At 26.7% G+C, this 13,420-nt stretch overlaps 2 protein-coding genes and 1 non-coding gene across 4 annotated transcripts; all 3 read right to left on the reverse strand.

The window, feature by feature from the left end:
• Positions 1-238: 238 nt before the first annotated feature.
• Positions 239-871, reverse strand: LOC124932446. The gene has a single exon (XM_047473075.1). It carries the CDS (start codon positions 745-747, stop codon positions 433-435), a length of 315 nt encoding a protein of 104 aa, XP_047329031.1. The 5' UTR covers positions 748-871; the 3' UTR covers positions 239-432.
• Positions 872-5,410: 4,539 nt separating this feature from the next.
• On the reverse strand, positions 5,411-8,477 carry LOC124929364 (eukaryotic initiation factor 4A-2). 2 transcript variants are annotated; one of them, XM_047469707.1, is made up of 5 exons: positions 8,256-8,477; positions 7,785-7,854; positions 7,509-7,606; positions 6,950-7,380; positions 5,411-6,367 (listed from the first exon to the last, which is right to left on the reverse strand). In XM_047469707.1, the coding sequence occupies exons 2-5, from the start codon at positions 7,850-7,852 to the stop codon at positions 5,732-5,734; spliced, it is 1,233 nt and encodes a 410-aa protein (XP_047325663.1). In that variant the 5' UTR covers positions 7,853-7,854; positions 8,256-8,477; the 3' UTR covers positions 5,411-5,731. The 2 variants fall into 2 exon arrangements, with proteins under 2 accessions (XP_047325663.1, XP_047325662.1); XM_047469706.1 differs by lacking the exon at positions 8,256-8,477 and having other exon boundaries at positions 7,785-7,873.
• Positions 8,478-11,536: 3,059 nt separating this feature from the next.
• TRNAA-UGC lies at positions 11,537-11,609 on the reverse strand. Its single transcript has one exon. It is a non-coding gene; the product is annotated as a tRNA-Ala (tRNA).
• Positions 11,610-13,420: the final 1,811 nt, after the last annotated feature.

Genomic DNA, 13,420 nt, shown 5'->3' on the forward strand with positions numbered 1-13,420 from the left:
AGTTTCTATCCCAAATTCTATATATTTAGTATCCCCAATTTTATTATTTGACATTTTATTTTATAAATGATCATAAAAAATTGTCCTAGTGATTTTGTGGATTGAGTTAGATGAGCCTTGAACCCTAATATATCTCTAATGCAAGTTGGTTCCATTGCCTATTCCTTATTTCACTATAATAAATCCAAATTATTAACTTTACCATGAAGTTAAAAAGATTAAACAATCAAAACCAAACTTCAATAAAACACCAACCGATTCATTCAACTAAGAATTTCAAAACCTTCACATAATCAAAGAATAATTCAATATCATATCCATATTAATCTCCCCAATTCAATTAAACAAGTTTTCAATCAGAATCGAACATAAAAACAAGATCAAAATGATAAAGAACACAATAATACAAAGTTTGAAAAGAAAAGAAAATGATCACAAACCATAAACAACCTGGGAATACTTAAGCTTGAGCCATCTGAAACTTTTTCTGAATGAACCTTTGATCTTTCCTTCGACAGCATAAGTCTTATAACTAGCAACCCTTTTCTTTCTCTGAAACTCTGGATCACCAAATCCCCAAGATGAAGAAGAAGATGATGATGAAGATGTCTCGTTTGTGCTTTTCCCTTTCTTCAGCTTTATATCATTGTTTGGATAATTTGAAGAAGAAGAAGAAGAATATGAAGTACTGTATGATCTTAATTCATGAGGATAATTTGAACTGGGTTTGTAGCTTTCTATCTGCATCGTTCTTGATCTGTAATTTCTTTCTCAGAAAGACAGGGAGAGATTATAGGGAGAGATTATAGGGAGAGAGAATAAGAGTATTTTCTTCTTCTTCTCTCTTCCCCCTCTGTATATTTGGAATGGAGAGTCATTTTCTAAGACCATTTCTCCAAATTCCAACGGTTATCGGCTGTTGACTAGTCAAAAGAGGCCTAACATTTCAAAAATTATAATTATATAGTCTTTATACCAACAAAATAATATCAAATAAAATTAAAAATCAACTAATAATTATTAAATATTATTTTTAAGTTTGTTAAAATGAAAATAGTCTATTTAAGAAAACAAATGTCAACAATTTAATTCTTACTAAGAAAATGAGTATATAATCTAAAATGATGAAAAAATTAACAAATAAAAAAAATAATATTATGACGTAAAAATCAAAACTAAATAACTTCATCAAAATAGAACAAATAGAAGCTGATATCTTCTTAATCACGACTCTTTTATTAGCAAAGGTTGTTACCTTCTTTTCTTATATGGGTACTCGAAGTCAAGAGATTGGTATTGGGCTTAGCAATTGATTCATAAGTTTTCGAGTCCAACCTATATTTATTTGAACTCACTTTAATTGTAGGAATACATATTGGATATAATGATTATGTTATGATTTTTTTAAATATTAAGTATCGTAAATAAATTGTTCTAAGTTGTTCAATTTTGATAACTAGTCATATTGTTCCATTATTACCGACATAATGCAATAATTCTTAACCATTTCTCTAAAAGATGGATGGAAGCCTGGATGAGCAATGTCGCGTGGGCACTAAATCATTTGACTTCTACAAAAAAAAAAGGGCAAATATTCATGTTCGTAATTCATGTCACTATGAAGAGATAATATCCATAGCCTTATAAGTTCGAGTTCGTCATACGATAGGTTTGGCCTTATAAGTTCGAGTTCGTCATATGATAGGTTTGATTAAATTAGTTGAATATGTTTAGTTATATGTAGTTGTGAATTCAATGCTTTCAAGATAAATAAATAAAAAAAAAAAAATTAAAGTTGAATATGAATTATGTTTTAAAATATAATTTTATAATCAAATTCAAATAATATTTTTAATTTTTATTTTGACTAAGTTTTACTAAATTTATAATTATGTCAAAATAAAATATTAATTTTTAGACAGCATCAATGAGTTTATTTAGTATCTAATGTTTTGTCACAATTTTTATTATAACCACTGTCTCATTAAAAAATGTGAAAAAGTAAAAAATGAAAGTAATTTTTTTAATTCTTAATTCATATATTTTCTAGGTATGACCTATTATAAAGTGAAATTAACTAAAATTTATCATCTTATTAAATACATTTAAATTATGAATTATAATTTGAATAAATATTAAATAGTATTTTATTTGTTAAAATTAAAGTTATTAAAAGGGGATTTGTATACGTGCTAGGCACAACCACTTAAAATATCCAAAGTAAAGACAACCATTCCAAGGTCCTACTTTTGAAGAAAAAAAAGTATAATAATTTATTTATGGGATTTTTTTATATAGAATATGTGTTTTTTTTTTATCATTATTGGACAAGTGGGCATTATCATCATATTGTCTTCTTCCAAAATAAATAAAATAAAATAAATTAATGCTAATTTCCATAAATATTATTTTTCTATTGGCCATACTTTTTTTCCACCACATTTTTGCTCATCCTTGAATCATGGTGGCCATGTTCGAGTAAAATATAATAACCATCTAATTTAATAGTGATTGAATTCTTTTTAGAAAATTAATGTAAAATATTCGGATATGTTTTTTTAATAATTGACTTCTCCAAAGTGCTTTTATATATATATATATATATATATTGGTATGTTGGTGATATTTTAATCATGGCATACTTATATATAACAATAAAGAAAGAAAAAATTATTATAATTTTGTTTTAAACATTTTTAATTTTATTTCTCTAAATTAATTTAAATTTAATATAATTTATTTTTTAAATAGTGATATGATTTTTTCACATACTATTCAAAAAAAAAAATCATCAATATCATGGATAATATAGTACGAGAAAAAAAAAATGTATTTTTCTTACAAAAATGAGAGATGAAAAACATTTAATGATAGAAAAAATAATAATTAAAGCCAATCAAACTGTTCTTAAATGTAAACGAATGGTTGAATATTTTTAAAGATAAACGAAATTTTCGATGAAAAGACCTCGAACTAACTCTTTACCCACACCCATTAATTTGATATGATTATTTTAATATATTTAGTATTAAATAATACATGTTTTTGATCTAAATACTTTATAAAAATGAATAGACAAATTTGACTATTTTCGCTGCAAAGGGTGCGCCGTATTCAATATTTTATTTTTGTCCTGTTTATTAGATTATGTCCCTTTTTCACTCCAACCACAAATATATATGAATTAATATCAAATAAAAAAAACAACTAAACCCTAATTGAACTTCTAGACAAATTAAATAGGATTGACATATTCCAATTAAATAATCACATAATCAACAACAATTATATATATATATATATATATATATATATATAAAATATGTTTTAATGTAAATTATTATCATATTTTCCTGGACAAAATTTTACAAACTCAAAATTATTTTGTTGTTACTATTCAAATTTGAGTCCATATTATGTTTTTATCAGTGATCAATTTTTTTCTTTTAAATGTTTATATTGTCAAATTGTATTAATGAATTTTGTTCTAAATCTTTCTTAACAACAAAATTTAAAAGTTGTCGAATTTTAAATTATTTTTTATTTTTTATAAAAAGAGTTATTGGAATTAATATTTCATATAAAAGTGTTTTTTACGAGTATACTTAGACAAATTTTCTGACATTGTATATTAAAAACATCGGACAAATACAATTTGTATTAACGTTCAAAATATTTAGTAGAGATTTTTTCGACACTATTAGATTGATTTGTTCACAATACTTTATCTAATTATTCATCGTTACTCATCTCATTTGAGTTTATTTTTAAAATATTTTTACAAGATTTGTAAAATGATTTAGATCTTTTATAATTTTAATTTTAACAAATATGTTAGATCTATTTTATATATAAATCTTATTTACATTTTTTTTATAGTATTACATATTATTTACAAATTAATTTTATGTGTAATTTGAAGTTTTAATAACTGAAAAGAATATTCTCTTTTAGAAATGAATCCAAATGAAGTTGCAATGGATAACTAAAACTATTTGAAAATCTCAAAAGAATAAGAATCATGAGAATTTTATTTTCAGTAATAAAGAAACAAGGTACCTAATTGAAGCTTAGCTAGAATTTTATTTTGATGGTGTTATTGGAAGTTGTCTGTTTTATTCAAAATATTTTCTTGTATTAATAAAATTGGTTAAATATATATTTATTGTGCAGTAGACTCTCGATAAAATAATAACATCGATAAAGTAATAAATTCTTACAGTTTCGACTCAAGCCGAATAACAAAGTAATAATTTCAATAAATTTATTAATTTTTTGGTGCATCCGAAATATAAAGTAATAATATATTATTTTTTAATAATTCAGAGTGTCTTAGTGAAATATGAGTCCACCGTTGTCTACTTTATATGAAAATTTATATCCATTTGAATCTCATATCTCACTTTTTACAAAACTTTATAAAGTTGTGAAGTGCTTCTATCATATTGTAGGAGAAAATTACTAAGTTTCATTCATGCTCTAATTGTTTCTTTGCGAGAAAGAGGCTCCAAAACAAGACTATCATCCTCATTGTCTTCATCTTAATTGTTTTCTCTATGACCCTCAATGATTTCTTCATCAGTTAAAATATTGATCGTGTCGTTTTCACCCGGATAATCCAAGAGTTGATCCACATTCATTGCGTTACGATAGCGTAACTCCTTTATTGTTGACCATAATTCCCTAATATTTTATTCTTTTTGAGACGAAGCTGGATTTTCACTTTTATACACACAATGCTTTACGCATTTTACATGTGATGATGGTATATTTCAACCTTTTGAGATGAAAAATTATTAGAGATTAATACAACAAGAAAGAATAGAGTAATATAAGATTGATTAGAAAAGAAGATAGAAGAGCAAGAGAAGATTGTGTATTGTGATGAATATTTTGAGATGAAAATCTCACAACATTAAATATTACAGCATTTATCGTAAGTAATAATGTATTGAATTTTAATACAATAAAACATTACCCATGTGATAAATAGTCAGAAATCATGCATTAGTTTTATTTGGTAAAATAAAGCTCTAACTAAATCATCTTCTAATATATTTGACCAACATATTAAGCCAAGTTAATTAAAACAGTAAATCATGACTAAAATTCAAAAAATAACCCAAAATATGCATTCCCTCAAAAAAATATCTACTATATATCATAAAAAATTAAAATAATACTTCAAAAAAGTTACTAATAAAGATAAAAACTTGTGATGATACATAATTTATTCACATGAAATTATTTACACAAAAAGTTATAACCAACCCTTCTACACTAAACAATTCTCCCATTTGAAAGAAAAAAAAGTGCACCATTTGAAAACATATTTCTATACCAAAATAAAAATCTAAATCTCTAAACAATTCTATATAGCAACACAAACCCTATAGACAGCATCAATAGCTAAACTTAAAACAAATAAAAAAACATGCAATTTTGTTGAAATGAAATATATATATCATAAACGAAAAACAAAGACAAATCTCCGCCCACAGTTCAAACAACATCCAATTGTTGCGGGCATCGTCGTAAACAACACAAAATGAAACCAACAAAATTTGCAATCTGGATAACATCAGGTCGCACAACCCAATACAAGATTTAAATTCACCACAAAGCCTCTAAAAATAATAATAATAATAATAATAAGACAATAATAATAACTTCAGAAACAAGGATATTACCTTTTTTGTCAAATCAAAACTCCTCTTCTTCTTCTTGTTCTTCAAAGAAGATCAGCAACATTGGCAGGGAGCTCTTCAACAGTGACATTATAAAACCTCTGAATATCTCCAAGCATCCTCTCATCATCCTTGGTCACAAAGTTAATAGCAACACCCTTCCTCCCAAACCGACCACTCCTACCAATTCTATGAAGATAATTCTCTGGCTGAGTAGGAAGGTCAAAGTTAATCACAAGCGAAACTTGTTGAACATCAATTCCACGTGCCAAAAGATCAGTGGTGATTAAAACTCGAGAAGAACCCGAGCGAAACTCGCGCATAATGATGTCACGTGTATTCTGATCCATGTCACCGTGAGTGGCCGAAACTGTGTGATCGCGGCTGCGCATCTTGTCGGTTAGCCAGTCGACCTTTCGCCTGGTGTTGACGAAGATGACGCTCTGAGTGATGGCTAGGGTTTCGTAGAGATCGCATAGGGTCTCAAGTTTCCATTCTTCTTTCTCGATGTTTACGTAGAATTGCTTGATACCTTCGAGGGTGAGTTCGTCACGTTTGACAAGGATCCTTACGGGTTTGTTCATGAACTTACGGGTGATTTCGAGGGCTTCGGGTGGCATTGTAGCAGAGAAAACCCCAACTTGGATTTTTGGTGGCAGCAGCTGGAAAATGTCATAGATCTGGCGACAAAATAATTCAAACAAAGGGGTTAGATGAACTCCAATAAATAATTAGAGGTTGTTTTATCAAGTTTTTTTCTTTCAAATAAACAATGTTGTAGCTTGTGGATTATTTGGGCATCATTGTTTGATTTAGTGTTTTTTAATAACCAAGTCATTCTTCCAAATAATCTTGTTTAATGTAAGTTGTTTGGTGAAAGGGCATTAGCAGCTTGTTTGATCTTGGGTTATTTCAAAATATCCTTTATCACGTCACCAATCCTTTAAACCATCAAATCACTTGATTAATCTATCAAAATACTTTCTAAAATAAATAGATGGAATTTTAGTTAATGGCTTGAATGAAAAGATTGATGAGTAGATGAGATATTGGGTTAATAAGAATAAATCCAAATAACGCATATCAAACAAGACCTTAAGGTTATTTCGGTTAAATAACGAATATAACATTCGTATTTAATATTTAAAACGTTATAAAAATCATGTATACAGGATAATTTGGTACTTTGAGTGATGATTTGAATAATGGGTTATTTGGATTAACCTTTCATCAAACAAGACATTAGTTATAGGATAAATCACCTGATCCTTGAACCCTCTTGAAAGCATTTCATCAGCTTCATCCAACACAAACATTTTGATATGGTCAGCACGAAGTGACTGCCTCCTCAGCATGTCAAAAACACGACCAGGCGTGCCAACAACGACATGAACTCCACTTTGAAGGATGCGTTGATCCTCACGAACACTAGTTCCTCCCACACAAGCATGAACCTTTACACCAAGATAATCACCAAGTGCACGCATAACCTTTTCTATTTGCTGCGCAAGCTCACGAGTAGGAGCAAGGACTAAAGCTTGGCAATCAACTAAGCTGTAATCAAGCTGCTGCAAAATTCCAGAGCAGAAAGTTGCTGTTTTTCCAGTTCCAGACTGTGCCTGTTGAATCACATCAACTCCTTTGCAGAAAGGAACAATTCCCCTTTGCTGAATTGCTGATGGCTTCTCAAAACCTTCACAGAAAATCGAAAGAGTCAGTGATCGGTTACTAGAAACATTCAGAACCCTAATTTTCATGATGCTAATCAACAAACACTGTCAGCATACTTTTATAACAAAAGGATGAAAGCAGAATAAGTACCATAAGCATAAATGCCTCTTAAAAGGTTTTCTTGTAAGCCCATTGCATCAAAGCTGTCATGAACTTCATCATAAGAGGTGAAGAAATCTTCAACCAGCCTGTCCACATCAATCAATCAATCAAACCCAAATATATAATACATATTAGTATACAAAAATGATAAATAGGACTATGAAAACATAGTTATAATACTGAATAAAGAGTTATCATCTATGGGTAAACACATGAACACACAATAATAATAACAATGACAGAAACCAATATGTCAAAACTTACAATTCATTCATCTTGGCATCAAATTTAGATGCATCAAATTGAGAACCTTCAGGAGCAGAGCCAGCCATGTCTGCACAGTAGAAATTCATAATAAGTAAGTCCAACCATTAAAAATTATGAAATTCCCCATCAAGAAGAAAGTTGCAAGCTTTATAACCCTAGACCATGACCCAATATACATTATTGGTTTATATTATATTAACAACAAAACAGATTCCTAATCATCAACAATCTAACTCAATTCAAATACATTGTTTTATTTGTTGTTTTATGCAAAATGGATGAGGATAAGAAAATCTTAATTGATTCCTTTAACAAATAATAACCACCAATTTAAAATCCAAAATTCAACAATCAAGACACTAAAAGCTACACGTTCAGATCTTAAATCAAACACAATCAATTATGCGACTTTTCCTGTAAAACATGAAATTAAAGAGCAGATCGAAAGGAGAAAAGTGGATCAATTACCTGTAAGAATGAAAGGTAGAGGAATTAAAGGGATGAGAGAAAAGTTTCGGACGATCGATTGGTTGTTAAAGCTTAGGATTTTCCAAAACTCCTCGGATCTAAGCCGCGGAGTTGAGGAAAGACGACGGCGGGGCGTGAAGTAGACGTAAGAGTGATTATGCAGTCGAGAGAGATCGAGAGAGATAGAGAGAGGTTTGCTAGGGATGTAAAGTGATTGTAAACCACGATTGTGATGATGATGATGATGGGATAAAGACGTCATTACAAAATTTCATTGGGCCAATCAACTTGGGCTGATTATGGAATTCAATTGTTTTTTTTTAAATATATTTTTTTTTTTTATGTTTTGGCCCAATTAATTAAGTAAATTTATATTTTTTTTAATTTAAATTATTTAAATAATCTAAACTAATTAAACATTATCCCAATTTAATTTGGACAGGATATTTGATGAAATGAACATAATAATGTCCTTAATTAGAAAAATGACCCCGCCTAATAAAAATTGCAAAAGTGACCATTTTTTATTTTCGAACGAATATATCCAGCGTGACGCGACAAAACTCTAATTAGTCGAGTGTACCGTCGCGAGACGCGACCACCATCACGACGAATTATGGTTCCGCCGCGTCACGTGACAGAGTTTTTTCGTCATAACACTGGGAAGTGATCATTTCCGCCAGTTTTAATGGGGTCAATCATTTCTTCAAATAAAGGGCTTTATTAGAGTCATTTCATCAAATTTCCCAGTTAGACACCACTTAATTCATTAATTAAAACTCAAATCTAAATATTATATGGAAATAAAAGAAAATTAATGTTTATCTCATTATCAATTATTTTATTCAAATTATAAATTAAAATATATTATTATTATTCTAAATAAAAAATATTTAAAAAGTGACTTATAATTATTTATGGCTCAATTGATATTCAATGTTCAAATTTTGATAGTTTCATAATGCTTGAACTTTGAATTGTGTCACATATTGAATATATAAATTTTATTAAGTTGAGATATTTGTCAAATAGACAAAACTTCCATCACATTATATTAACGTATTTTTTTTTAATTAATTTGTCATATTTTTAAATAAAATAATATTTAAATACGTTTTGAATGTATATTTTAAAAATTTAGTATTATTTGTTGGGATTTCCACGTTGGTTTGAGTGACTAAATTATGAGAAATTTAAAAAAAAGATTTGAGAAAATTTCAATATAGATAAAATTTTTTATTTATTTTTCAAAAGTCTTTATAACGACATAATTTTGTGTGATGTCTATCAACTTAGACTTATTTATATTTAAATGCAGGTTTAAAACTGTCAAATATAGTTTGAATGTTTTAAAAATGTGTAATGTTTGAAATAATTGTAAAAATCGAATAAAAAAATTACTATCTTGTTGTTACAAATGAATAAATTAATTTAGAAAAAGAAAATTTAAAATAAGTAGAAGGGAGGGTTTATTTATTTGTGAAAAGTCTTAAATGACTAAAATTGTGATAGTTGGAGACTCATATGACATAATTTACAAATTCAAGTCATATATGATAATAAAAAAAACACCCAGGTTCGACTCTAAATAACAATTGAACTATTATTTTATTATAAAGTCTGAAAATAAGAATAAACGTTTTCGTTAATGTAACAAAAATAATCTTAATAATACATAAAATGAATATAACTATAACGTATTTATACTGTACGTTATCTTTACTCAAATTTTGACGTTAATTCAGTTTTATTGTTGGGTCAAAATTCTTCCTCATGTGCGAGAAGTGTCATTTCTATCGGTTTGAATATCTCGTCAAATTTATTCGATTTTCCGTTTAACTCTATTGAAGATTTTGCATTTCTTTAAGACTTTGTTTGGATGTGAATTTTTTTTAGTAAGAATAAGTATTACAATTAAATTTCTACCTTTGGAGTTAGAATTCTTTCATATTTTTTTGATATTTTTTTCATTCAAGCTAAAGAAATATATACTTATTTTAATTTAAATAAGAATTCTAATGCTAAATTCAATTCCATTTAAGTACTTAATCAAACAATAATATAATTAGAATATAGTCTTACATTTTTAATGCCAATGTAAATTCACCTCTAATAAATATTAATCACAAAGGATGAGTTTTTTAAGGGTGAATTTGGTTACGGTAAAATTGATATTTAAATTGAAATTAGGGGTGCAATTCCAATTATAATGTTTATTTAGGAATTTAGAGGTAAAATTTATATATTGAGAATTAAAATCCTGATAGAATTAACAAGGAGGCATTGACTACGACTTAGTAAATAATTTAATCATTTAATTAAAAATGTCCAAAAGAATAAGATAACTGTGGTAATATTTTTTTGTTGGCCAAAACAAATTATTACACTAACATATTCAAAATATTTAAATAAATAAACCATTATTACATCGAAATGTTAAGAATAATACATAAAGTGAATTTAACTATCATGCGTCACATAACAAGATTTTTTTATTTCGACATAATAAATACCCAGACTTTGACATGTTTTTCCGTTCTATTGGATAATCGAGAATCTTCTTTACGTGCGAGTGATGTTGTGTATATCGGTTCAAATATCTCTCTATCGAACCCCTAATAAGATTCTTAAATTTCTTTTTGACAATATTTAATATACTTAGCCACAAACTTATCAATTTTTTAACTATCCTTTTCTGCCCGTGTTTGTTTAAAAATAGTATGTAATGTCTCTCCCCATCCCGTTTTAACACCACCATTAATGAAATATATATGATTAACAAATACTTACTCAACATTTTTGTATTTGTAATGAAATAAGTGTTGAATGTGGAATTCTAATGTGTGTTTATTTCTCTATTGTTTTGTTAATCATATACAATGTTTTCAATTTCAACACTAAGCTAACAAAATTATGGGCTTGAAAAATAATAGGATGACATTGAATTTGGTTCTTCAACTAATCTCCATTCATTAGGGACATTGTACAAAAATTAAACCCTTTTATTACCTAAATGAATGTTGATCAATCTTTGTTCTAAATATAATGAATTGCTTAACTTATGATACTTTTTAGCAAGAAATTCAATATAAAGAATATTTAGATTACTGAAAAAACAATGAGCAATATTTGGTCTATGTTATCAAGTAAATTGATATATGAGAATTGGATTTATGACAAAATTATATATGGATTCAACTATTTGTGTATGAGATGAAATTGAGTGAGCCTTGTAGAAATATAGTTTGATTTTGGTAAAAAAAAATTTGAGAAAAACATTTTGGAGATGCGGGGGATCGAACCCCGTGCCTCTCGCATGCAAAGCGAGCGCTCTACCATTTGAGCTACATCCCCAATTTGATAAAATTTTATTTTGAATAATATACAAAATGAATCATTTAATGAGAAAGATAAAATTATTATTATTATTATTATTTATTTTTTGGAAATATTTCAAAAATTATAACTCATTTAAACATAATAATAAAGTTTTGACATTAGAAAATAAGAAAATCAACAAACATGTAAATAAGAAAATAAAATTGTAAAAAGTTTACCCAATAATTATTGAACTAATAGGTTCTTAGAACAATAAAAAAATATTATTAATAATGTTTTTTCATATCCTTAATTCTTTATTTAAATTAATTTTATTTTAACTTATTAAATTGAAACATTTATATCTCTACTTTTATTTTATTTCAAAAGATTTAGGGATCAATTTATGTTTCTTGGGTATATAATTAAATTTATAAAAATAATAATTTAAAATATATATCAAAATATAAATGATTTAATTTATAAAAATAATTATTTAAATGTATATATAAATAATTAAATAATTAAATTTATAAAAATAATAATTTAATAATTAAATATGTTAATTTGAAAAAAATGAAAAAAAATATGTTCATTTGAGAAATTGAACATAAAACTAGATATTTTAGGATTGATTCAATTATCACCCTTATAATTCACGTGAACCAATTAAAAATGAACAGAAGAAAAAAGCAATAGAAAGTAATGCCTTAAAGATGTTGGACATTTTGGTTGTGAGGGTTCAAATTCTGTGATGGAGTTATATTAATTAAAGATCGGAGTTTACTTAACTATACGCCTTTGTTTGGTTTTCGAGAATTTCTGTTGGTATTCATTTTATATCATATTCTTTAAAAAAAAATAATTATTTTATAATATTAAATAATATAAAATTATGTTTTCTATAATATAGAAGTGTATTATATTAAAAGTTAATATTATTAAAAAAAATTAATTTATAATAATAAATAAATATATTAATAATATTATATTTAATTGTGTTTATTAGTGAGACATAAATACAATTCAAGTTTCATTCTTAATCAACTATCACTTCATCCAACCAAACAAGACAATTTGAATTTAATAATTGTTTAAATGTCATAATCATTGACCAAAATCTCAAAACAAATTCAACCCTATCAATCTTTTTTCATACCATACTTTTTTTTTGGATTTGTGCAAAAAATATGTAAGAGTTCTTTTTATACAATTTAAATAATTTGTGAGAAGTTACAAAAGTATATTATATATTATAATACATCATTTTTGAAATATCCAAAAAAACATACAATTCATTCCTTTTGGTATAACCTTACTTAAAAAAAAGTATAGTTTATGAATAACACTGATAAACATAAAATGCATACCATTTAGCATAATTTCACTTAAAAAAAATTATAATAGTTATTTGATCTAGCATAAAATGCAACCATTTATCGTGTGATTTTTGCGGCAATCATCTACTTATAAATAGATTCAATAATAGCTTAACATTGTGATTTTTCATAAGATAAATGTTTACTATTTAAATTTTGAATATGCTAAGATTTCTTATTGAGTTCTCAAAATTTGAATTCTAGGTTCTCAAGAATATAATTGCTCTTGAAGTAAAGTTTAGAGAAGCTATGTACCTCTTTTAGACAATAGTTGTGTACTTAGGGGTTGTTTCTCTTTTTGTCATTTTCTCTTTATCTTTAGATATTTTTGTACTAACAAAATTAATTATTTAAATTAGTTTAGTAGTATATATATGAATGGAAATACCTAATGATATATGCCTTGGGTAATCATAAAAAAACCTCATACAAGAATATGTTTAGTTAATTACTTTTTTTTTGTACTAA

Source organism: Impatiens glandulifera, chromosome 3, assembly GCF_907164915.1.
Source record: "Impatiens glandulifera chromosome 3, dImpGla2.1, whole genome shotgun sequence".
In the NCBI taxonomy this organism is placed as follows: domain Eukaryota; kingdom Viridiplantae; phylum Streptophyta; class Magnoliopsida; order Ericales; family Balsaminaceae; genus Impatiens; species Impatiens glandulifera.

Bases quoted from the DNA above. Each gene is read 5' to 3' on its own strand.
- LOC124932446 (XM_047473075.1), bottom strand. From the start codon at position 747: ATGCAGATAGAAAGCTACAAACCCAGTTCAAATTATCCTCATGAATTA.
- LOC124929364 (XM_047469706.1), bottom strand. From the start codon at position 7,873: ATGAATTTCTACTGTGCAGACATGGCTGGCTCTGCTCCTGAAGGTTCT. The intron at 7,607-7,784 runs GTAAGTTTTGAC...TGATGTGGACAG, and splicing joins GATGCCAAGATGAATGAATT to GCTGGTTGAAGATTTCTTCA. The intron at 6,368-6,949 runs GTGATTTATCCT...TTTTGTCGCCAG, and splicing joins CAAGAGGGTTCAAGGATCAG to ATCTATGACATTTTCCAGCT.